Source organism: Styela clava, chromosome 2 (assembly GCF_964204865.1).
Source record: "Styela clava chromosome 2, kaStyClav1.hap1.2, whole genome shotgun sequence".
In the NCBI taxonomy this organism is placed as follows: Eukaryota; Metazoa; Chordata; class Ascidiacea; order Stolidobranchia; family Styelidae; genus Styela; species Styela clava.
The window spans coordinates 608,644-634,539 of record NC_135251.1 but is presented as its reverse complement, the minus strand read 5'-3'; the positions used below and the strand labels follow the sequence as shown (position 1 = coordinate 634,539).

General features: G+C 35.6%; 1 protein-coding gene across 2 annotated transcripts; it reads left to right on the top strand.

Moving 5' to 3' along the window:
- The first annotated feature begins 8,840 nt into the window (after positions 1–8,840).
- LOC120335761 (uncharacterized) lies at positions 8,841–24,582 on the top strand. 2 transcript variants are annotated; one of them, XM_078110122.1, is made up of 7 exons: positions 8,841–9,224; positions 18,860–18,911; positions 20,621–20,772; positions 21,245–21,332; positions 21,918–22,125; positions 22,727–22,932; positions 23,517–24,582. In XM_078110122.1, exons 1-7 carry the CDS (start codon positions 8,886–8,888, stop codon positions 23,702–23,704), a joined length of 1,233 nt encoding a protein of 410 aa, XP_077966248.1. In that variant the 5' UTR covers positions 8,841–8,885; the 3' UTR covers positions 23,705–24,582. The 2 variants fall into 2 exon arrangements, with proteins under 2 accessions (XP_077966248.1, XP_039259313.2); XM_039403379.2 differs by having other exon boundaries at positions 22,724–22,932.
- The last annotated feature ends 1,314 nt before the right edge of the window (positions 24,583–25,896 follow it).

Sequence of the window (25,896 nt, the reverse complement as noted above, 5' to 3'; positions counted from 1 at the left end):
TCGAAATTTCAAATCATTCCTGACCCGAATTGGATAATTAGTAACTTGTCATTTTAAAACGTGGCCGGGGTGTTCCAAGACTCTATTTTTTGCATTAGTAGCGGTAGCTTTGTACAAAAGATCCTTATTTTCATGCGACGTTTTCATACTCTCCGAGCAAGGCTCTGTATAAGAAGCCATCGCTAGGTAAAGATCTATGGTTTAGGAAAAAGGGTGAGCAAGGTTTTTGAACCAGGGGCCAAAAATTTTGCCCACCTAGACTGGCGGGCCATATGAGTGTGGCGTAAAAGTTACATTTTATGAACAATAATTACAGTATTACAAAAGTGGACAAAAGTATTACACAGTGGAAAACAATAAGCCCCGTGCCAAAACTAAATTAACCGCAATCTCAACAAATTCTTTGAGCTATTTTTTATCTAAGACATCAAAATTTAGTTTCAGTTTGGTTATTATCTATTACCCGCGATGGCAAAACTAGGCCATCACGCCACAAAATGTTTCAACGGGAACAAAGTTTCATTTTAAAACACCTTAATCATAGGATTAATGAGAGTGACGTAGATCGGTGGTAAATTAGGTTCAATCAACGTCATTTTGCTTCCAACATAATTATACTTTGAAAAAATTCCACATATTTCATAGCATTGTGATATGATGTATCATTCGATTGTGAATTGATTCGTAAGGCTTGGAGAATGATCAGTCCGTTCATGCATATCCGTATAGATCCCATATGATATTATACTTTACAATCCCATTCTTCTGCCGGTGAGGAATTCTCCTCTAGAAAATAATTTTGTTGTTGTTGTTATTGTTTTTTTTTGGAGAGGGAGTTTGTATTCGGCGCAGTTTACTACTAATACTCTTTGTTTATTTATTTTTATCTTGATGCGTATTCATGTGCATTCTATAAACTATACAAACCGCACAAAATCCATAGCTGAAGATTCTTTAAGATTGAAAAGGAAAGCATAGTGAGGAAGCAATGAAGGGATCTAAAGTAGTTAAAGAGATGAATATATCGAAAATGGTTGAGAAACAAGATGTTCTGATTCTCTTTGTTAAATCCATAACAGTTTATAAAGCTTTCCGTTGTTTTAGTTGAAAAATTCGCGAATTTCTAATACATTGAATGTGTGTACGTCAAATTGTTTAATGTGGTTAATGCCATACCAAAAAAGCTTGTCGATCGATCATTAAATCAAGTTACTTTGTACTTGACGTTAATTAAGATTATTTTAGAACATATACATAAAACATGGCTTGAATAATTGCATAGTCAATATATATTCAGAGAAATTAATTCTGTCCGAAATGTCAATCAAATCCCACACTAACCAGGAAAAGTACATCGCACCACAACTAACACTAAAATTCCGGTCTCATTTTACACGATTTCTCAAAGCCTAATTATACTGGTAATAATTTTGTAATAATCGACAATTTTATCTTCATTTGCTCTGACCTGTTTGCCACATTAGGAATAGATTCAAGGCGTTGTTCCAAGATAGTTTTGCTGAGGCAGCAAGAGAAAGATTGGACACGCAGTTTGGATCGTTAAAGTGTTGCTGGTAGGATTGTTGTTGTGAAAGAATTGCATTTTTTCCGGAAATAATTGGGCTAACGATTTCAAATTGTTTCTTAGTGATGGTTTAAATATTTTCATGTTTTTCTTCAATTTTTCTCGAGCCCAATAATTTCCCCTTTTTCGCCCCAAAATTTCATTATTTATTTAATCCGGGAAAGTTTTTCTGAAATAAGGGAAAATCTCTATTTCGTCAACTTTGTCTGCCAAGATAGATAGCTAAGCGCGTTACCGTACTAAATATGTGTCCTTGTTAGTGATACATGTACAGCTGGTAATAATATATAGTATAGCCAACTTTTCAAAAGTGTGTATAGAAAGTCTTCTCCGGGGCAATGGAAGAACAGAATAAAAGTCGACTTTTAAAACGCTGAGAAAATGATTTGTTTTGTTTCAGTTGAGCACAATTGCTCGCTCGACTCCTTAAATTTGAGCTTTGCTGTCATGTTCACCGATGTTGCGATTATTTCGATTCCGCCATCAAGCATTGTTTTTAAATGCGCCTGCATCAAAGTGGAATTTATATTGAATTGAAAAGTTCTTACGCGCACTAATGGATTTGATGTTTATTGTAAACAAGCTTTAACAAGTTTGATAAGATCTCTTCCGAGAATGTTTAGTACAGAATTTGAGCAACAAACACAGAAATTTGTTTTGTGCAACGTGTTACTAACCACTGCTTTTTTTCTGTATACACTGAATGCAAGGATAGGAAGAATCTAAATGACCATATTGAGTAGTTATTGAAGAGAGAGAGAGAATTTATTGTTTCGTCAACCAGGAAATACATACAACCAGGAAAAAATAATGATAACATAATAAGAGAATCAAAAGTTTTCGATATGACATGGAGGTAACGATTACGGTCATCTGAGTCAGCTACCACCCAAAAGTAGCATGTGCCTAACTTCTGCTCCTTTCTCTCTGTCTTAGTGTTCGTAGATCCGTATGTGCTAATTTCAAGAATACTGTAGCAAGAATCAGAACGGATATTTTAAGTGGTTCAAACATCTTTCACAATTTTTATCATGTAACGTTCGTCTGTTAAACTGCTTGTCTGAAAATGTCTGACTCGATTAACTGAAATGTTGCAGAGGTTGTCCAAGTCTAATGCAAGAGAAACCACTCTATATAAATACATAAACGATTTGAAGCAAGTGAGTTTGAAAATGTTTCGAGTGTGTATAGGTGATTCACAGGCTGGAGGGCGCGTCGCATGCTTGTTCAATAACAATCGAAGTCCCGATAAATAGAAATGAGAGTGGGGGTGGTCAGTTGGTGAGATTTATTAAATTTTCAACTATGAGAACTAGAACAGGAAAAAACGTTACTCAATGCTGAGAAATCGGTGTGAATGAGTTATGGATTATTGGTAAAGGCAGGCGTTGCGGACTTTGCGCGCTTGTCAATGTTTCATGGAGAATATCATTCGTTTGACTTTTGAGCCTCAAGCTTACTTTATTGTATGTTTTATAAACTTTTCATTCATATTTTGTGATTCGTGTTTTTATTTTGCCATTAGTTAAGCGTCTGAAATACATGAATAAATAAAAAAGTAAGTTCACTAAACACAAGGTCGCCTGGTCAACTATAAGTAAAAGAGGTTGAAAACGTCCTCTGACACGCTCTTAAAATTAGTCTTGCGGCAGATATACCACGTTTAATGTAATATTTTGGTTTATTAGGGCGACATAGATGCCAGTAACTAACGAGTACGTATAAAAAATATTTTGTTTAAACTACCTTATCTAACAAAACAACCCAAGCTTGGTATATGTGACTGACAATTTCCTTATCCGGAATCACGGAAAGATATTTAAATACTTTGTAAAGTGGTTACAACACGTCAGGAAATGTCGTGTATTATTTTAGTACGACAACGTGATCTGGCATACCTGATCTATAATCAATCATGCATAGGTGTTGTCGTAAAAGGAAATCATTAAATTTGTAACGGTGGAAGCTATTAAAGGATTGTGACATTTTCTGTGAAAACCTGTCATTCAAGGCAGGGCCAGACTTAACTATTCTGGGGACCTATGCGAAATGAATTACATCTCGGGGTAGAGACGAGAACAATGGATGAATAGGAAATAAATATAGCATTGCGTGTATAAAATAAATGAGCTGAATTATATAAGTTACATTGGTCAAACAATGCCGGCCTTAACGATATAGATAGGAATAATAAATAAATAGAAAGCTAATAATTCATCTTTACATTTTATCAATTTTAACTGAGTATATAATGACGATTAAAGTATCTTTACTTCGTGACAGAATAGGCGGAGAAAAAAGACGCTGACATATACCCGATTATAACTTATAATAGTTAAATGTAATAAGTTACACCCAGTTAAAGCGGAAGCCCCAGGAATTACGGCGCCCACTGCAACCGCATTGGTTGCAGTTTGCATAGGCAAGCACTGAATGCAGACATACATATAGAATAGAAATTAATGTAAGAGATGCCCCTATAGTTATTAATCAAAGACGTGTCTACATTTTCCAGAACAAAAACAGAATTCGCGCGTAATTCAAGATTGGCTCTTTGCCTTTGCTCTATAAATGGCGTTCAATTAGCTGGCGTATCAATCACTGCAGATAGATTAAAAGTTCATGAACGTGACTCGAGAGTTTGGCAATATTATTGCAATGGTTACGTTATCTAATAGTTTCAGGAAATGAGTAAACTTAGGATAAGACTTGGGAACTGAGAGTAAACAATTTCTTTCCACAAAATAACGTACGTGGAAAGAGATTATTTTAGTCTCATTCATCACTTTAGTACTAACTCGTTTAAGCATCCTTGTGGCAGCCACCACACACGGATCCGAAGTAGAAAGTAAACAAGAAGAAAGGCCGTTCAATACACGGTACCTTGGAACTTGGAACTAATAGACACTTGCCAAATCACATTGTTGGTTGAAGATATCCTTACAAAAGATTCTGAATATATATTTAGACGTTTAGAAGAAATAGCGGTTCGATCCGAGTTAAGTTTGGTCAGAAGAAAACAAAAAGTTAGGCCGAAGTTTCGAATATATTTTCGCAAAATAACGGGGAGTACGCGGTATTTGTTATTCGAGACTATCTCCGTCAAGTATCCCAGTGGTAACCCTTACATATGGATCTGATGTAGGAAGCACACAAGGTAAAAGGAAAGTAGAATGTGTGTGTTGTCCACGGGTATTAGCAGATGCAATTAAGTGACAGTGTCATGAGCGCCAATAATATTTTCTGTTTTATAGTTTTTTTCATCATGTTACATCCGAATGGGTAAGTCACCTCAGTCCTTATCTTTTTATTCATTAAAAACTGCAAACTAAACCAATGGTCCCAACCCGCCCCGTTCCTCAAACCGTATTTTTTTGCCAGGTTGCGAGAAACTATGTTGGTTTGCTATTTTGTACCAGTGTAGTCGCTTGATTATTGAATATACATAACAAAATTGCTTTATTTGGCGATTGGCCCTTAATTAGATGTTTGGCAAGTATGGTATCAACAAGTATGCCAGTCAGTGTTTTGGCCTAGTAATCACAGTTTAGGTTTCTATCTGTTGCGAAAGCACTTTGGTATTTCGCGCACGTGTCTGAAATCTTTGAGTAGTCTACGTGTTTTTGTCCACATCGCCTTAAAAAAATAGAAGTGAACACTTTCGTATTGAAATATTTACCTTGGTCAACGTTTCATACATAATTTCGTAGCGTTCTAGTCAGCCAAACACAGAACCGCAATAAATTCTAGCATAATAAAAGGCACTTGATAAGATGTGACATCTTTCCCTTTTTTCGTATATTTTACTTACATGCTCTGTTTTACTTCCAAAATAATAATGGAGAAATTAAAATATGTTAACATTGAACTAAGTATGCAAAAGACGCTGCTGAAATATATCAAATGAGATTTTAAATTCATATTTATTTAGAAGCAATCTTACTATTTCCGAAGTATCGTACGTTTCCTTACAATCTATCACGTTTTATTCGTTAAAAAATCCGTCTATGTTTCGCCAGGGAACCGTTATAATTCTGATATCAGAGATTTTTACACCATGGTTTACATACGATGCTTTCTGAGGATTCCCCGTTTTTTCCGGCGCATTGCCTGGCTCGCCCAGATATTTTGGGCCAATGTTGACAGTCCACGTTCACTTGCAGTCGATACACGGGTTCCCGTTGAGATTATTGAACTGAGTACACAGATTTTTTAAGTTGCTGAACGTTTCTGGCTGTGGGGTCACGAGTATCTGTAGTCTTTGAATTTATGAAAATTTGAGTCGCGAAAAAAAAAATTTCAGAACCACTGCTCTTGGGGTCACAGGTGAAGTTACCAAGTTAGTTACCATTCGCGATGACAACATTAACAATTTAAAGTTAATTTACTGTAATTTGTTTAATTTTTCGACTGTAATGGTGTTCACTTTTTATCATCAAATATGGCGAATAAAATAACGGATGAAATCGCGTTAAAGCATTGGGCCACAAATGATGAGTCTTGGGGAGACGGTTAATAAAGAGGGGGTTATGTTAGAAGCTAAAATATTTTTGAACGGCAGGAATCTTAGAGGTTCGGCATTGCCCACTAAATTCGATTCTATTTTGTCATTGAGTCGCTCGTCCTGAAGGGAAACGAAATTCTGTTTTTGCTGGTAAATAGATTGTTTACTGAATTTGTAGAGCAAAGCTGAACGACGGCGTTAAATTATATCAAAGATTGTTTAGACATGAATTTATAAAGTAACAATGACTTCTGTTGAAATTTATCAAGTTTTCATCAGCACAGGTGCATACGCTTTGTTTAGTTTTGTATATTTTCAGCCAAGGTTTTCAATCCGCAGACTGATTTGTTTGAGATTAATCGAACAACAAAAGAAAATGCAAATTATTTGAATCCATGTTCGCACTAAGATTTAATCGAATGCTTAAATAAAATTACAAAAGTTTCTCTATTCAGATGCAGCATATTTAATGTTAGGTGATTTAAAAGTTTCTAAATGTTTTATTTGATAGACGGAATGATTATTATGTTCGCTTAAGAACACAGTTAATCATAAATACTATTTGAAACCGATTCCCAATCCGAGTATTAAATCATCCCTACAAGAAACGCAATTAGATGACGATTAACAAGAGACAAGATATCATTCAAGAAGTCAAGATGGTCAGAGAAAGGAAGCCAGGAAAACGAGACAAGTTTGAGATATTACTAATTTGACCAGCACGTCCCAAAAATGAACGGTATTTTAATTTAACGTAACATCAAATCAAAATGCAGGTATTCATTGCCATCAGTCGCGTTGAATACAGTATTAATTAGGACAATGTAACCTCTTGAAGAGGAATCCAGCGCCGGTATAAATAAACCTCGTTTCAGTACACAGATTGTTTTTGAAGGCGAAGGCGTGTTATCGCTTGCGCAACTATGTGTAAATCCATGCTATGTCCGGTGACTGAACCCGATCGCATTTATACTAAAATAGTTGAACACGCATTTGTCTATAAATAGCTCGCGTTTGGTTTTTATTGTGGTCATATGTGCGGTTGTTCTTTTGCGTTCCATATCACAAGGTGAGATTGCCCATGTGGTACTTTTATGTCTTATTCGAAATTTTAACAATTTCTCCTAATTTCTGTTTTGTATATTCTTGCTATGTAGTGTAATTATTTTATTTCATGGCGTTCTAAATAATTGATCTCATCTATTAAGCGCCGTATGCGTTAAAAATATTTTCAACAGAAATTCTTTAATTGAGCGTCTAATCTAAGCTGTGCGAAATATGAATAATATTTAGGACTTTAGCGTGGTAAAAAAACGTGTATATATGCAACGTGGCCCAAAAGCAGGTAAAAAAATTACTAAATTGAACGACATTTGCGGTTGAGTCTGTTCATCTACTGTTCTGTATTTCACTAGAGTGGATTCATATGCGTGAGGATGGTGTAGCATGATTTACCTATTTTATGTGATTCAAAAGTTATGCTGAGCACTAACACAAATGTGACGAGACCCTACGCGACGCACAGGTGAGAACCACTGGGCTAGAGCCTTGCTCATAGACGCCTCTAAGAATATACGTGTTTGTTTTGAATCAAAACATAATGGACTGCAATATGGCAAATTTTTAGGAAGTACTGATAATGAATTACGTTAAAACGTTTGTAACTTCTTTGTAGTCTCCTTTTTGTTCTGCAACGGGGCTGACGGAAATTTAAAGAAAGCAATCAGCAAAGAAATCTTTACTTTTTAGTGCTACAACGGTCTCCCACATGATCATGAAACGCCTGATGTAATATCAAAGGCATAAGTCGGAGTCGCAGCTCTTCGTATACCAAAAGAAATGGCTGATTTAGAATCGCTGGTCTAGATAAAAGTTTTTTAATATTTACTTTTTATGTTACAAGAGTAGACGACCTAAATATAAACCGGAATTTTCAATTACGCTGAAACTCCATTGAATTTATAAATTTTTTTATGATTCAGTCACAACAATTACGTAGTTCCATATTATGAGAGATTTTGCCGAACAAAACAACCTTTCAATCGTTCTCGATATCATTTCGTTCCCGAACATCTCACAGAGCGGACGTATTAGATTTCAATCGTGAAAGTTTACTGAGATATCGAGTTACTTGCGGCAGTGCTGCATATGTATGTCACAGCGTTGGATGCTTTAAATAATAAATCAATTGAAATTGAATATTCGTCACTTAGTGTTTACGAATTTGCTTTTTTATGTAGTTGAATTACTTCGGGTATAACCAATCGTGTTTGTTCTACAAGCCAAGTAGTATACACAGGTTTACCCAAAGCAATGGGTGCCTCCATATCGAATGTGGAATATTAATATTAATAGAAAACTTACAAACGACTACTGAAGAACAAAAACTATATCAGAGTCGGGAAAGTCTGATTTTCTGGTTTCTATTCGCCGGGAGTGATGAAAACGACTAAATAATAGGCTAGAATCGCAATTTGAATAGCGTCGTCTGTTGAAGGCTATTGAGCAGCCATTTTGGCAGTAGGTTAGAAATACCAATTCTACACTTCTCCGCATATTTAATACGGTGATAATAAATTATTAATATGATAATTAATTAACGAAATGGCCCCGATCGCCATTTGAATTGCCTTCTCCCCGTAGGCCTATTAGGCTGCCATATAGGCAGTAGGTTATGAATAGCAATGTGTGGTCCCAAACACCAACTAATTATGGTAGCATTCTTGCACCTTATGTTTTTTAGCATTTAATTCAAATATAAAATATATATACTTACTATTTATAATAATAAATACAATGGAAATCACACAGACCATGGGAAGCAGTACTAAAGCAATCAACCTATTATTTATATTATCAATGGTAATGGAAGGATCCGCGGGACCTGCCGTCGATTTCAAGCGCCATTACTCGGGGCAACCAAATAGTGGAAGCGCCACGAGAGTCTGTCGAAGCGTTTGCTTGCAAGTTAATCAAGTTTGCAGTAATACGTGTTATAAGCCACAAGGAACGGCCCACACTACTTTCTCGACGCCGTGGAGGAGGGATGGAACGCTATACAACGTTCAAAAAGACGATTCAGCGAAATTCCAATGCATGGACCGATGCCTGAAGAACAGCGATGACCCTTATCTGGTAGGTTCAACTTTCTGATCTAAAACTAACTGTTATGTAGCACAAAATGCGATTCGCGGGAGGTATTTGTTTTGAGTTTATTTCCCCGACGTTATAAGCGCGTCGTTTCCCAATATCCGAGCTTTCAAACTGTGTGCCATGGCGCGCTAGTGTACCGCGAAAGTGTTTGATGTGTGCCGCAAAATTCTTTCGTTTGGCTAAAGATTTATTAAAATGTTTGGTATTGTGTTTGAGGTTGAGACGCAATGTATTGATTTTTACTGCTATTTCAGTAATAAATAAATTAGTATTTGCAAATTTTAAAAAGAGTAGGTTTACGTCTTTGTATAACACATGATTCGTTGACTCCAGTTAATAACACATGCTAATGTCGAACCCCATCCCTGGCTCCCGTTAAGAATCTGTGCGTATGTGCTTGCAAGTGGACACCGCTTATGTGTCCGCAGTGTTTCGGGGAATTTTTTTTATTTCGCGTCGTATACCGATTATAATTTCGTCATAACTGAAATATTCATTCGTTTGAAGTATGAAGTTCCTGCAGGTTCAAAGAAAAGTCAATTAAATAGCTGTGATCATGATTGATGTCAATTCAACACTTCTTCCGCATAGTTAATACGATGTAATAAATGATATGGAACTTTAGTGCCAAGTTTGTTTGGTCATTTAAAGCCAAATGATGGCATGGTCAAAGGGTTATCAAACTTTCGTTGTTATGGAGCCCGTGAAGAGCTTGGCTATTATTTACGGAGCCCTACAATAAATTTATAAAAACACATTGTTACTTACCGATTGATGTTCCTGAGTAAAGTAAAGTTAGTTGGAACTTATAGGTAATGACATATGTAGCCCTCACAATACCGTCAGACAAATGTGTATTGTTATGTCATTAACCTTCGGACAGCTCAAATCCCTGACCATTTTAGGGGTCTTTTTAAACCTATTTTTTTTGTCAACCATTAAGCCCTAAATCTTAACTCATGGCTTTTTGAAAGCGTCTGCTAGAGTTCTATTCAGCAATATATCTTTAAAACACACTCATCGAAAAAAATTTTTTGCAAAAAAATTTCAAAAATTTTTAAAAAAAAATTGAACTTTGAAATATTTTGTGTACAGTAGAGGGTTAATAATTAATTCCTAATTAATTAATTTTTTCTTCAACGTTTTCGTCAAGTTTTTCCTAACATAACAATACCAAAACGACTATTATAGCATAAATGGTTATTACTCTGAAATTCACAATTGTATTTACAGTATTGTCAAGTTCAAGGTCAAATTACCGATATTGATGACGTCACAGCTCTTATTATTACTGCACAGACCACCCCCAATGCAAAAAAATTAAATTTTTTCGACGGAAATGCGCGTAGAACGACGTAAACAATCCCATACGCACATTTACGCGGTAAAATTACCATTAATTTTACGTTTTTTTTACATACAAAAAATCTCCATACCTCTGCCAACTAAGGAGCAGTCGAAATCATATTTATCAAAACAACACAGCGCCAGGGATGGTCAGGGATGGTTAGTATGACTGAAAATACATGCTAAAACAATAATAAGTCGTTATAAAGGAGTATTTCCTGTCTGAGCTGAGTCGACATTTTCAGACGTCTGACAGGCAATTTTGAAATCCACGCTATATATACGATTCGCACTTTGCGTCACGGCTGGAAGGTTTTATCGCTTCTCTCATACCAGGGCATTACGTCAATAAACAGCTAAGAGCGATAGTAACAGTAGGTTACCATGAGCTAGCCTTAATAGCGCTGAAAAGCCCATATGGGCTTACCGGCTGTGGGAGGGTTAAACAGAGAAATACAAAAAACGGTAGAGCAGAAATACAGAAAGCTATGAAGCTAGACCCAAACGTAGAAGTGTGAATATGTGAACTGCTCATTTATGCACTAAACACGATTAATTATAATTTAATAAGGCGATGACAAATAAATACTCCTGTTGCCAAACTATCGCGTGACAAAGTGAAATGTTTGGAATGAAATTTACCAGATGTGGAAAGTTCAAAACCTGTTTAATCACAATAATTTAAAATCGAATGTCGTCAATTTTGTGACAAATAAGAAAAATGGCGGAATATTTCTTGTATTTCTCACTGAAATTAAGTCATTTGGGCAGACGTCGCTTTAATTATCCGTTAAACTGATGGTTAAATTTAAAACGTAAAATGTTTTGCGGTCATTGCACGTTCAACTCAGAAGAGAACAAGTTTTCGAATGATATGAGAATAGCTCTTCCGAAATGTCTGCTTTTAATGTTTCTCGACCAAATTTGTTGTTTATCGCGAAAGACGGTTGGCGATGTTTCAAGGTGGTCGCGATGGCCTGGTGGTGTAAGCTTTAGACTCGGCTATGTATGTTACCATCACTGGTTAAAATCTTGGGGCCTCCCAAATTCCATTCTCACCAGCATCAAGGATGTGTTAAATAAGGAAGCGGAAACTGAATCGAAAATATTTCAGTTTTTCTCAAATAAAGCGAGTCCTTACGTAGCAGTGGCGAATAGCCTTGATCGGAGCGAGAGGACTGTGAAAAGTATCGTGTTATTAATGATCTTATCCTATGTTTAATAAAAATGTTAAACAACAAAACTGAAAAGTAAAACTTAGATAAAACTGAATTTAACACTAAATTTCTCCAATTAAAACGAAAATACATAAATCAGAGCAAGCAATATGAACCAGTTTCCTTTCTAACTTAGTAAATATTTATCTCGTTATTGGTGTTCATGAAAGTTTGTTCTAATAAACCTTTGGAAAGTGATTTATAAATCATAACAAATTGTGTTTCTTTTACCTGATAAAAATCTTTTCGTTTTTCATGAAGTAGTCAATATGTTTTGCTTATCGTAGCTGATCCTGTGAAGTATTTGTTGACAAGGACCAAAGTCGGAACCTTTCGGCTGTCGGTTGTGTTTACAAAACAAAGATTAAGATTAAAATAAATCGGATATAATGTCATATTAGAGTATATTGATTGACTGAATTAATTTCGGCTTCAGAAAAACGCGATTTACGCGAGAATTGAAAATTTCCCAGGTAGCCAGATGAAGTTTGTCTGCATTCGAATGTGTATATCTATAGTCAAAACGACGGGTAAACTATTTTCACCAGTTATGCATATATTAATATGAATAAACCTGGTAAAAATCTCCAGCTATGTGTGTCTTTCGTGTCCATATGTTTAAGCATTGCTATATTGAGTATTAAGAGCATTGTAATAATGAAATTTTATCAAATATAAGCGTGAAGTCCCGATCTTTGCATGTTGTTTGTTTACTTATATTTTTATTCGGGAACCTCCTGTTTGTCTCTCAAAGATTTTACAAGGTACAGGCGTGTCACCGTGACTAACACACCAAATGATTTTCCATAAATATGACGAAATTCGCTAAAAACGCGTTTTTCTGAAGGAGTGGGAGACAATTACGACGGGTTCTGCAAGTTCAAGAAAATTACAGATATTTTTAAACACTGTAAATAATTTTGTTAAAATTACTTGCAATTTCACGTTATTTTCGTCTACACCAGGAAGATCAGAAAATAGATAAATTTTCTGCATCATTCTTCATTTTTTAGAGAGTTTAAATCAATATTATCTCGCGACGTATCTAAATAAAGTGAATTTATAGAAATACTGCAAGATGTTAGTAAACATATCATAATTTTCCACAGTGTCTATCACCTGATATAAATTATTTCACGAGACAACGCGATACGTTTGCGTAAAAAAAAACAGAATTTTAAAAATACCTAAGAATTTCTCCATATTATTTGTACAGTTTCTTAGCGAGAGTAATTACTTGTTAATTACCGAAACGCTAACGCATAGCAAGTTTTCATTCATCTCCGAGCGCTTTTGTTAGGAATCAGAACAAGTTTTGTCAAACTTACTTCACTTGCGACGCTGTTTATAATACAGCCCAATAGCACACAGATCAGACGATAGATATTATAGATAGTACCTTACCATATATCCATCCCTTTTCCTAACCCGATGTCGATATGGCAGCCATATAACCCTCTATAGAAGAAGCCGTTCAAATGCTGAATTTAACCATACATCCATCTATCCCTAAATTTCAATATGTCAGATATCCACTTTCAGACCATATGGCGCCAGGGATCACGTATTAATTTATTTGCACTTTATGGTTCCTATTCCTCTCCATCAAATTATTTAACTCATTATCAAAATCTTTATTTAGATTCAAAGATGTGACACGAAAATATTGTTTTATATTTCATTCATTTAAAAAAGTCAGTGATTAATCGTATAAGTAGGACAAACGCTCGAGTAAGATTTTGCAATAAAATCAAACCTACTTTGGTTAGATGGCCTGGTGGTAAAAGCGTCAGACTTAATTGTGTCGCATCACAGGTTAAAGTTAAAAATTTAGAGTTCTAATCCTTTCTAGGAACCAATTTGCATGATTTCATTGAAATTTTGGTTTCGCTATCCGGATGGAGACACTCCCTACGATTTAATGTCAAACTGATATCATGCCGCAGCCTAAAACAAATATTTTACATTTGATCGAGACATTAAGGCATTTACGGTTTCCACACATGTAGGTATTCGTTGTATTCACGTAGGTTATCGGTTGGTATTGAAATAAATTCCCTTTTTCGCATATTTTTACAGAGGAAGTTGTTCAGTGTGGGCGGCGTAAGTTTGGCGGAAAGTCTTTTATAATCTCTGACTAATTGATGTGGTCAATATGGCATTATGACCGCACATAACGCGATAGCAACATATGTGTCAAATGTGTCACTTTATTAATCTGGTATCAATCGTCTCGCGGGCCTCCCATATCGCGGAGCGTTCCTTTTCTAATAATCTCGGCAAGGGAGCTTAACCCATCGGTACTTGAAACAAACTGGATGACTCTTTAAACTAGAGATCTTTGAACTACAAATTGTCGGTACTCTAGCTAGACCAAAGTTTTCTAAACTGGGTCCTCAGCCCATCAAGGGAGCAACAGAGCGATCCTCGGTGGGGCACGATCAGTCTTTCACTATAGGTACCGTTCCCGGTGACCGCAGTAATTTGTAAATCAACGTTGAGTAAATCAACTGTTATTGTTTCATTTACTCTTTTGTTTTCGTTTGTTGGCTTTTCAATATTAAACGTGGGGCATGAAATAACTGATAGGTACGATCTGAAACTGATCTTTTTATAGAAGAGCACGAATGCTTAAAGTTTTTGAAACGAGCCGTGGATCCTGAAAGTTTGATGTAGCATCGCGTTAGATCTTCACGCCCATAAGAATATGCGTAACGTTCCGTTGTCAAATACCTTGTCGATAAATCCGGCAGAGATCGGATGTTGTCGATTGAAGGTAGTTTGATGAGGTTTAAGCATTGCTAATCTCTCATGTAGGAAATGTCGCATCAAAATGTTAGAATAATCTAGATTCCATGTTAAGACAAATGTCAGAACTACTTTAAATAACGTCAGTCGCCGCAGGCTTTCACTATTTTTATCCTCACTTGAGTCAATCATAGACTCTCATTAAGTTTGACCTCTAATTGAATAGATCTGCACAACGATGTTTTTAAACCGATTCCCAAAAATGAACTTGGGCTTCCAAATACGCACGTTGTATGTAAAATCTCATAAATTTTAATAAGTATATACTCATATAACAACATAGAATATGACAAGAGAGCAATGCTCAAATATAGAAGATCCCGCCAGGCCTTAGCTGAGAGTGGAATTTTCTGAAAAGATCGACCAATAAGTGCGACGGAATATGGTCTTTTCATACTCCATAAAAAGTTCTTATAAATCAAAAATAAACGGCAAAATTTTGAATAAAATATCGGATATTGGAGAACTCAAACTAAAAAATTTGAATTCGATCGGTTTTTTCGTAGCGGAGAGCAGGATTTTTTACAACAGCATTCGCCCAAAAATGATCAACAAGTCCTCTATGAAATTTATGGCCGAAATTACAAACATAATTTACATATCAATTTGGCAAAACAATATTTCAAAGTAAGTCTAAGTAAAGTTATTGAATGTCGTTATATTTTTCAAAATTCAAATTTTGGAATAAAATTGCTCAAATTAAAATTCCTTTTGCGGGCAAATTAAACGTCTAAGCTTATATTCTGACAGCGAGGTTTGAGTGAAAATATCGAATTATGTTTCTATCTCGTGGGAGAGAGATTTGTTCACAATGATGTCATTCATAGGTTGACTATCATCTCGTGTCTCATGTCAACGCAACACCGCAAATCACTTATAATCTTGCATTTCCATATTTGTGGTTTTGGTCGCAAATCTTACGATTTATCTTGTGGGTTACATTCTTTATGAACGGATTTGAAAAAGAGGACCTAAATTATTTTAGGGTGAAATTTTCATTTTATATTTTCGTTTAGTATTTTTCATATTCTCAAATTGATCAGTATTATTTTAATATATATTTAAGAATACTAAGTATCCAAACTGTGCAAAAGTCGTAGAGTCGTATCAATAGCTAATAATTCATCAAAGATTGAACTACAAACGAAAACAGGAATGCTGAGTCGAAAATATCCCGAACCTTTTTAGCTATGGTGGCTCCTTACCGACACGCGATGTTTGTACAGGGCTTTGTCGGAGTGAATAACATATGAAATCTCTCGCATGTTAATATTAAATTGCGTAATTTTTTGTGTTATCTGGAGGTTAATCTGGAATTCAGATAATCCCTGAGCACTGATGGAAATCAAACATCATAACTGTCAAGTTGATGATGCATTAGCGATTACCGATGTTCTGCAATATTTCTTGTCTCTAGTCGGATTTTTGAGAATTGAAAAACCAAAATCCGGATCAAATATCTTTCTCTAGATTAAGTTGTTCTTCTTGGAATTCTAAATGAGATGCATCTTTCTATGACTAAGATATAAAACATTTTGACAATTCGTTATTTTCAGAGTTCCAAGTATTTCACATCAAAAATCAGTTTTCAACCACGATAGGAACTTCGTTAGGAAATCACCTCTTCAATTATTGAATATGAAACTGATTAGGATTGAAAAAAAGGGCAAAATAATTTTACTTGCTAGCGCAATAAAATGTCAAAAACCTGGAACAAGTCATCAACAATGTTTACTATGAATCGAAAGATGTTTGAAAACAAATAATATTAAAAAATTATATCCGTCTTGGAACCTGTATCGCCAAACTAACTAATAAATACTCCTTATCTGGTCCGTCGTTTTACTTAAACTAGCAATTTACTTGTGATATGTGCAACATTACTGAGATGTGTATGTATACCTTTGTACAGATGGGTTAGCAAAACCACTATAACAACCAGGGTTGCATGGTTCGAGATGTTTACATTAGAATATGGAATTGTATATTCCACTCCCCAGAGTTGGAGTTAAAGCCGAGTTATTCCTTTTCCCCTTGGAATCGAGAGTCTGTGTAGAACTTACGAATATTCCATATCCCTGATAAAAATATATTCAATTAATGTTAATATTTAGTTGCGAAAACGGTGCTGCAGAATCTTCAATAAATGGGTATGAGTGATTGGGTTCTAACGAGGAATAAAATTTGTTCAAACTTTCTAAAAAATGTTCAAACACATTTGGTTTTCTGTTTTCAAATTTGTTCCACTTTATTATCCAATCCATGCACGATTCGAAGTTTCAGTTCAACTATTTTCTGTTATTTTCCTAATTTTATTTGAAATGGGTCATTTTTTCATTTTTTTATTCATTCTCGGATATAGCTAGAGGCATTCAATCAATCATATGTTCCTTATTCATGCTCTATTCATATCAATCGAAACCATCTTGTTGGAAAACTTTTATTTTTGCATTTTAATTTGTCACGTTGGTATTAATTTCGTGAACGATCATGTTTTTCAAACGACACTTTATCCGTTACTTTAATCATCACTTCTAAATGTTTCATATTAAACGTCCAACATATTTTGTCTTATTCCGGGTAATAGATTCTACCTAGTTCTTGAAGCGTTGGACTTGATCAAGTTGGCGTCGCAGGCTAACAATCTATGCCCCGCCCAGGGTGTTATAAATGAGATAGGCAGTGCAGAATCGAAAAGAGATCGATCCTCCATTCTCACATATAGCCACCCCAATAACTGCAAACCCTTGTTTAGAGTGAAGAGATTTACGTCGCATGAAAATGAAGAACAATACTAACTCCAAGCCCACAGTCATCTCAAAGCAATTAAATATATAAATAGTATTTATTTTGAATATTTTACTTTCGGTTACAGTGAACTGACATTTATAAATTGGTAGCAATGCGAATAAAATTAAATCTGACATTTCTGAAAAGTTCGCGCAAAACGTCACTTTGTGCGCACGCCATTAATTTAAATACGTTCGTGCAACGCTGCGTACGTGAACAAGTTAGAAATAGCAATGGGTATACGAACCCAATTGTCAGAAGAATCCATTTTATTGATAGCACATGCGTGACAACATAAAACATAACGTAAATCTACGTAATAGCGTAAGGCATGCTTGAAGATAATTGAATAAGTGTAAAATAGGAAATGGCAAATTGATATTAATAATCAAAATAAGTGACTTTGCGCAATTACTCAGAATGTTCCATTCTATTCGTTTATGACACGATATTTTCACAAATATTAAAATGAATAGAAATTGACATTTTTTATGGGTTTCGGGTCAGTTTCTACGCACGTTGCGTCTGCTTTCACGCGGAGTTTGATGAATGAACGTATAAAATAGTAACCAAGGAATATTAATAAGTTTCCATGCGTCGATACGTAGAATGCGTAAATAAAACGCAGTACCAGAATAGTTCTAGCGCAAAATAAATAATCAAATCTTTTTTGTTTGACCGATTTAGACTTGTTCGGATAATTTCTAAATCTACTGTTATTCGTTATTACAGTGTAGCCCGAACTGTACACAAATAATACTTTGAGTAACACGATTTTATGAAAAATGTTCTTAAGTTGATATTATATAATAAACTGAATCTTCGAAACCCTATTAATTATAGATTTATATCTTGCTGTATCATTTTTACAAATAAAATCTTCAATGAAACAAACCATTGATCTGAGCTATTATGTAAACAGAAATTGAAATCAAAGGAAAAACTCAGATCCGGATTTGTAACGTAATTTAACCGCGCCTAACGACATGAGCAATACCTCAAATTTGCAAAGTTATATTTGCAACCTAACATTGACAAAATTTTGTTATTGCAACTCTCATGTAGTTGGTGTCATCTGCTAAACACCGGATGACAACAAAATTAATTCGGCTTCTATGATGTAATAATATATCAAAATACGGTCTCTATGATGTAATACGATAGGTGTCGGCGGTTCGCGACCGAGTTGTGTAGATGTGAAAATATATGATTCCGGATATTTATATAAAGTTGCAATTCGCTTACAATATTTTTGTCAAAAGCGGTAATCTCTTTTTCCTCAGCGGGTGCAATGACAAAGCGGTTAAGGCGTTAGACTTGACTATGTCCGGATCACAGTTTACACAATATTAAATATCGAGAATTTATGTTCCGTACTTGACCACACTTTTACTACTAAGTTCTCGATCATTTATTTTCACTACCTGTCTAATTCATTATCATCTTCGTTTTTAGATCCCAGACAGCTGCGAGCGTCCTGACGACGAAGACGAGGAACCAACCACAGGTTCGTTTGAATTCAGTATTTGACAAAATGTATTTGGGAGGCTCGATTTATGGAATCGACAAGTGTTACACTCACTGCTTGGTTTGATGTGAATGTAATATCTCGCACTCAACTAACTCCAGAGCGACTTTACTCAGTAATTCGATTTGACCTCGGACTCAAAACTCGGGTGACCCGTGACTGAATGTTGAGAAATCCCTGAGCAACACCACATATTTATATCTCATTCCCAAACTATTGATTATGGATGCACCCCTTCTGTTAATTCAGAAGTCGCTATAGTTCAACAAAATATATTTCTTTTATACCCTTTCTCTCCAAACAAATCTCAAGACAAACAGCCAGTGATAAGCAAAGTAATTATTTGAAATAACCTACGACATTAGTGTGTTCCTGCGATTTGTCATTACATATTTAATATTGTTACACCGTGCATGGCACATAGTGCTGGTCGCTGGGTCAATGGAAAATGCATCGCAATCCGCTGTTGTTCCCAATTCAATCAACTCAAATTTCGGCTAGAACTTGGTGAATTTTTTTTTTTTTGAAAATTGATACTTTTCATTCGCAAATCTTATTTTGCTTAAAAAAGTTCTTAAATTCCGCATTTGAAACAAAAGTATTTAAAACACTTATCATTGAGTGGGCGCAAGACGGAATTAGACATTGTAAGCGGTAAATACCTCAGATTAACGCGGCTTTTCTGAACGTTTTAATTGCTAAACCTCGTAAACAAATTGTCGAAAACATGGTAAAACGCCATTAGCGCGCGGCATTAATGATAGGAAATTACTTAATTTCTGGTCTGAATTCCAGAAACTTGAACTAAATGACTGACGGCCGATTGCGTCTAACAATAATCAGTAGTTAATGTTTTTCACCACACTGAGAATACATTTGTATATTATGAATATAAAATAATCTAAAATTGGGCTTAAGCATAAAGGGAGACAAAAAAATATATAGAAATTAGTTATTGAGCAACGATACCCGTGAAGATGATAATATTAGTAAATATAATGGTGAACCGCGAGTTCATTTCATCAAAACAAATCTCACCAAATTAGGTAGAGGCAATGCCGACTCGAGTAGATTCCGGCTTCGTGGATGCTTGTATATAACCTTGTTCAGAGTGAATATGAGGGCCGTATAAAATATTTAACGTAAACTAATCATGATAATTATAAAAACATTAATTCAGCATCGTTTAATTGCTTGGAGTAATTGCGCGCACGTGTCAGCGGTTTCCCATCAATAATTACTCAAACCACAACACAACTAGATAGTTCGAATGTGAAAGTGAATAATACAGCAGTAAAACGTTACACCGTACAATGAGATCAAAGAGTATGGCTGCCTGGTTGTACTGAACCTACTAACCATGGGTTGTAATAGTAATTCACATATCTGCAATTCGCACATTTTCTCCAATCATTCACCAAAAGTAAACAGCAGTAGCTTCTATTTCTATGTGATTTCAGAATGAAGGATGTTTTCATCAGATATTTTATGCGCCACGATTTATAATAAGAAACCAAAAAAATGAAAGCATATCGGTCACATAATTAAAATGGAAGCAAAAACAACATACAGACTAAATCAATTTAGTCATCGCGAGTGATATATAGCGAAGAGCTGTGCTCGCGTGTCCCAAGATGGAGGGTGAGGTCCCAATTTTAAAATCTCTAACATAGATAATCATTCTACAGGAGCAAGGCCAACAAGAGGAAAACCTCAGACTGACGAAGCAGGCAGGATCGATCTTTCAAGTTTAACAACAAAACGAAGATGCGAGTTGCAAGCTTATAGAAATTCAACTGTTTGCAGATTTGAAGACGCTGCACCTGACATTGCAAAGAAGGTAAGCGCAGTAATGGATTTGCTTGTAATAGTTTCAATGAGGAATAACAGCATTTGGAAAGTTTTGAACGAGTATCTATGTTATCTTTATACTTCATACTTTCAATCCGAAAAAAAAGTTTCCGTAATTAAACTAAGAGAACAATTTAGTTGGTAATTTCATATCTAAAAAACTGACAACTAAACAACTAAAAACTGACAATGTCGAGGAAAACACTAAAGCGAGCTAATGTTCGCAATTGCTGGTATTTCAAATGTTTAGCCGCTGTTGATTTGCGCAAATAAACAATAAAGTCGCAATAAAGTCGATGCTCGGATATTTGATTGGTTTATTGAAAAAGATAAAATATTACAATGGCACAGAAGCCCGGCCAAGTTTGTTATTAAAAATTAGTTCAAGAATCGTTTGAAATGACTCTTTATGACCCGATTTGAATCACCAAACTAAAATTTCACCAAATGTACCGTCACAGGTCTTCGATGCCAACAAACCAAAGCTTACTCTATGCATGGGAGGATCAGTGATGAGTGGGAGACGCGGATTATACACAACAAGCACATGTGAGTATGTTAATATGAGTACCTGGTAGACGAGATCATATGAGATTTCCCATGTTATTATGCTTTTATTTATTTTTCTGATTTCTGTGATATCCGATATATCACCCGAAATTTTACTGTTCATTTTTAATTTCTTATTATAGTTGACGCTGCTCGATAACCAATACTGGTTTATCCCGTCCCCTTCCACACTGAATGCATTTTTTCTGGTACTCCTGAAGTATGCGCATCAAGATGTCGCACAACCTATACCTCAACTTGGTACACAACCTGAGTTCAGGTTGTGCGCCATCTTGGTGCGCATATTTCAGGAGGTAATTTTTTCTTTTACCTCGTTCTGTATGTACAATGTGTGTTTTCAATACGGTAAAAAACAAACTACTGACTACGGGAACAATGTTCTTAATTTGTTAAGTGTGGCCGCCACGGCTCTCCTTCGTTGTTTTGAATTCGCTAACTCGGTACTGAGCCAAATTTCAGTTTGAGTTACATAGGCTACCAGAACTTCGGTCAGATAATGATAGTTTAATCGCCTATATTCAAGTATTGCCCTCTTGTTTTAATTTATACTGATTTGGTTTTCAGTGAAATCTTTTGTGAACCAACAAAATCAATTACGACTTTCATCTGAGTTCGAATCTTCATTCTCGTCCTCAAGACTGAGTAGAAGTGTAGAAAGTCAAGATGATATCCAGACTCCTAGCACATCCGGGAGAAAGAAACGATCGAAAAGAGACGGCGACGATAATGCATTCAGCTTTGAAAATTTGGAGCGACCAAAAAATATTGTAAAGTAAGTCAGGGTTAGAAACTTTATTAACATGCGTTCGGCTGTGAAATTAGATAAATAGAGGCAAATCACAATTAACTGAAATCACTTTCATACAATTTTTCGGACACATTTCACTCTAACCACGGTTATTCACAAGAAGTCATTATGAAAAATGAGAGGATATATTTGAAAATAACAGAAATCTATTCGTTACGACATTGCCTACTCAATTTACGGTATTCCCGTAGTATGTGCACCAAGATGGCGGACACCGGAACGTAGTATGTGTATCAGGTTAGGCCATAATTTCAGGTACAAATACTACGGGAGTCATTTGGCTAGTCCCCGAACTCGTAATAGAACTAAAATAATAAAAATTGGAATAAAATTATGGCCTAACCTTAACCTGGTACACATACTATGTTCAGGTGTCCGATATCTTGTTGCACATACTACGGGAGCGCCCAATTTACTACACTTAGTTTCTAATCTACTAGTAGTTCCATAGGTTCCGATTGGCATGTCAACGCCTAACAGAAGTTGCTACCAATACTGCTTATTTAACTGCTTTAATAACATGTATAATGCGCTAGTTTCAAACGAATTTGTTAAATTTCAGAAGAAGAGTAAAGCGACAATCGTCCAGACGAGACAGAAGAGTTAGTAAGGAACTTTGCATAACTGATATGAACGTTGAGTCACCTAGTCGTGCAATACACAGAGCTACAGGACAGCTTGTCGATATTTACTTTTATGACGGATATTCACAATGGTTTCAGATGGGAAGCTGCAAACACAGCGATCCAGTGATGTCGGTCAACGTTAGAGGTGAGATCGCTTATGTTAGTTCACAGCCAAGATGGTTGTATTCATATCCCAGATTTATTCGGGTAGATCCGCCACTAAATGATGGTCTTTAATGTCCTTTTTGAAAAATCCTCTAAATATGTATCACATAACGTAAACAAGTAAAGAAAATCGGCAAATTTACCTGCAAAAACGAACATCAAATTCTCCCCCTAAAACCGTTGAATTTTTTCCTGGTCAGGAAACAGTGATTCAACAAGTGACGATTTAACTTATGAGAGACGCCTAATAGCAAACGCATCCACAGCGCATCGTTTGTGACATCGCCAGAGCCTATGTTATTGTTTCGCCTATATTCCGACAGAACTTTTATGCAATATCGGGCCTTATCATCACTCGAGTCACCAACTGACGTGACTCGAGATATCTAAATGACTTGGACACGTACGCCACCAAACGCCAGTGAGACTTAACTCACTGATTGATTCGACTACGGACTTAACCTGTGACCCGTCTTTGACTCACGAATCGTGTTTTGAGAACTAATCTAACACTTTCTACAAGTCCAAAAGACCAAAACCCAATATTTGAAAATACTTTTTCAGATGCTCAAAGTTTACGATGCGGAATGGCAATGACTGCGCATAAAGCCTACATTGTGATTGATCCAGCAAAAATGAAAGACGCTCATAAAGTAAAAGATTGCGGAACTATTCCTGCAAGAGACTCAAAATATCAAATTTGTAACGACTGGGTGTATCTGCCATCGCATTGCAAATTATTTTACTCGTGAGGTGGAGCAGAGATAATTATGTTCGACACAAAAATTCATGGGAAACCTCGACGGTTCGAAAGTTGATTACCAAGGGAGATAAGACATCAAACCACTGTGATGATGTGAACTATAAGACACGCTGTGATGAACACAGTTGAGAGCGACAGTGATTTTATACAAAGACGATGACTGAACTGCGATGAGGCGATCACATATTATTCTCCTATTTTTATACGACAAAACATGAAAATTATCGCCGCCATTCATTGAAGAAAGCCCTGGGAATCAAATTTAACGGTTCCATAATGCTGTAAAATATTTCGAAGTTAGCCGCCATATTTCTTGGGGAATAACCTTCGTAGAATATTGTAAAGCTAATATCACTGAAGCACAAATTGTGCTTGAAACTTGGATCTTTGGCGGCCTCGTTCAAAGAAAAAAATCGTATTGCATTATATATAAAACTTTTGTAAAAAAGAATACCGCATGAACAGATGTTTAGAACAACAAATACGCTTTTCTGATAATATTTTTGCATGCTCTTGTCAATGGATTGTTAACGGGTTTCTAGTAAGCTTTCAGCAGTAATATTTCTAACTTTGAAAATACACATAATTTTCATATATATTTTTAACAGTGTACTGTGACGGTATAATTGATTACGATCTTCGTTCTGCGTTATTATCATTTGACGTAAAAACCAATTCATGTAAAACAATACGTTTGAAGCGATGGTAATTTCTGCTAATAATTTCAATAATTTGTCTTTAATTTGTCTCGACATCCGCGACAACCTCACCAAAAGTTTTTCTTCCTGAGAAAACGTTTTAATATATTACTACACGGCTTATGTCAGTCAATGCCAAATATGTCGGTTTTTATTAAAAACACATAAGCGAAGAAATTCACTAATTTTTTGAGTTGGCCTGTGTTTCACCAACAAAAATGTTTGCCAACGCTGTCAAAAATCAATGTAAATCATACATATTAAGTTTTTTATTTACCTCTGTGTTTACGAAAAACGTAACGGCGATGAAATTCACTAATTTTTTAAAATTGGCCTGTATTTCACCGACAAAAATGTTGGCCAACGCCATCAAAAATCTATGTGAAACATACATATTAAGTTTTTTTCATTCACCTCCTTTTTTAATGAAAAACGTAACGTCGTATCTTAAACACGCAAACTTTCCATCGTAATTAAATAAATCGCAGTTTCCAATCCACTGTAGTATGACAGGCTTGCCAAATCGGAAATGCGCCGTGGAAAACCGCGAAGATATTAATAAAGAGTAATGATCCCATGGTTTTAAACTTAAGAAGATCTTGATGGTTTTTGGCAGCTTGGTGGTAAAACTGGCATTAATATTTGTCAAATATTAATTCATCGAAGCCGTTTAAATGAATCGCATTATAGTATCGCATTACCCCGCCCAATCATGGCAAGGATGTGATGTGAATCATTCGCTTTTACATGAAAAATGGCGTCGGGTCACAAAAATCAAAGGCGACTTTAACTGATGAAATTACGCACTTAACGATATAAACGAATGATAAGTTCTACAAATCCTATGAATGGATTTCATTGTAACATTCCTACTTCTACGATTGACGCGCCTTGTCAAGGCTCTTCGGACGTGGAATGTTTATGAATGAACTTTTTATATTAAATTTGTTTTGGTGTCGCATTTCCAACAATTTATGACACAAATTTCTATTTAGAATCATTCGATAATTTGCTTACAATAAAATATGACCTCGCGTTTGCGTTGAAAACGTATTATCCCAAGATTGAGTTTCAATCTCTTAATCCAACCGCTATAATTAAAAATAAAATTCTAATTTTGGTGGGAATATCGGATCCCACTTTATTCGAAAAACACGGGATCTTTTGTACTCTCGCTGCCGCTCGAAATGAAAAAATTTAGTAATTATTCAGTTAGGGCGAGGGCTAGGAATGCAGATTGCGCTTGAATTCCAATTTTCAAATATTCCCAAACCTAACTCTAACTGGATAATTAATAATTTATTTTTTTAAACGTGGCAAGGGTGTTTTCTTTAATTCCTCATTTTAATGGCGGGGTCTTTGTAGAAAAAATCCAAAAATTAAAAGTAATAGCATTCAATCGGCTGCAAACATCTTCAAGGACATAGCTTTTGAAATGGATTGGCCCATCATTAGTTGGGGAGAACAAACAACCCTGACAACA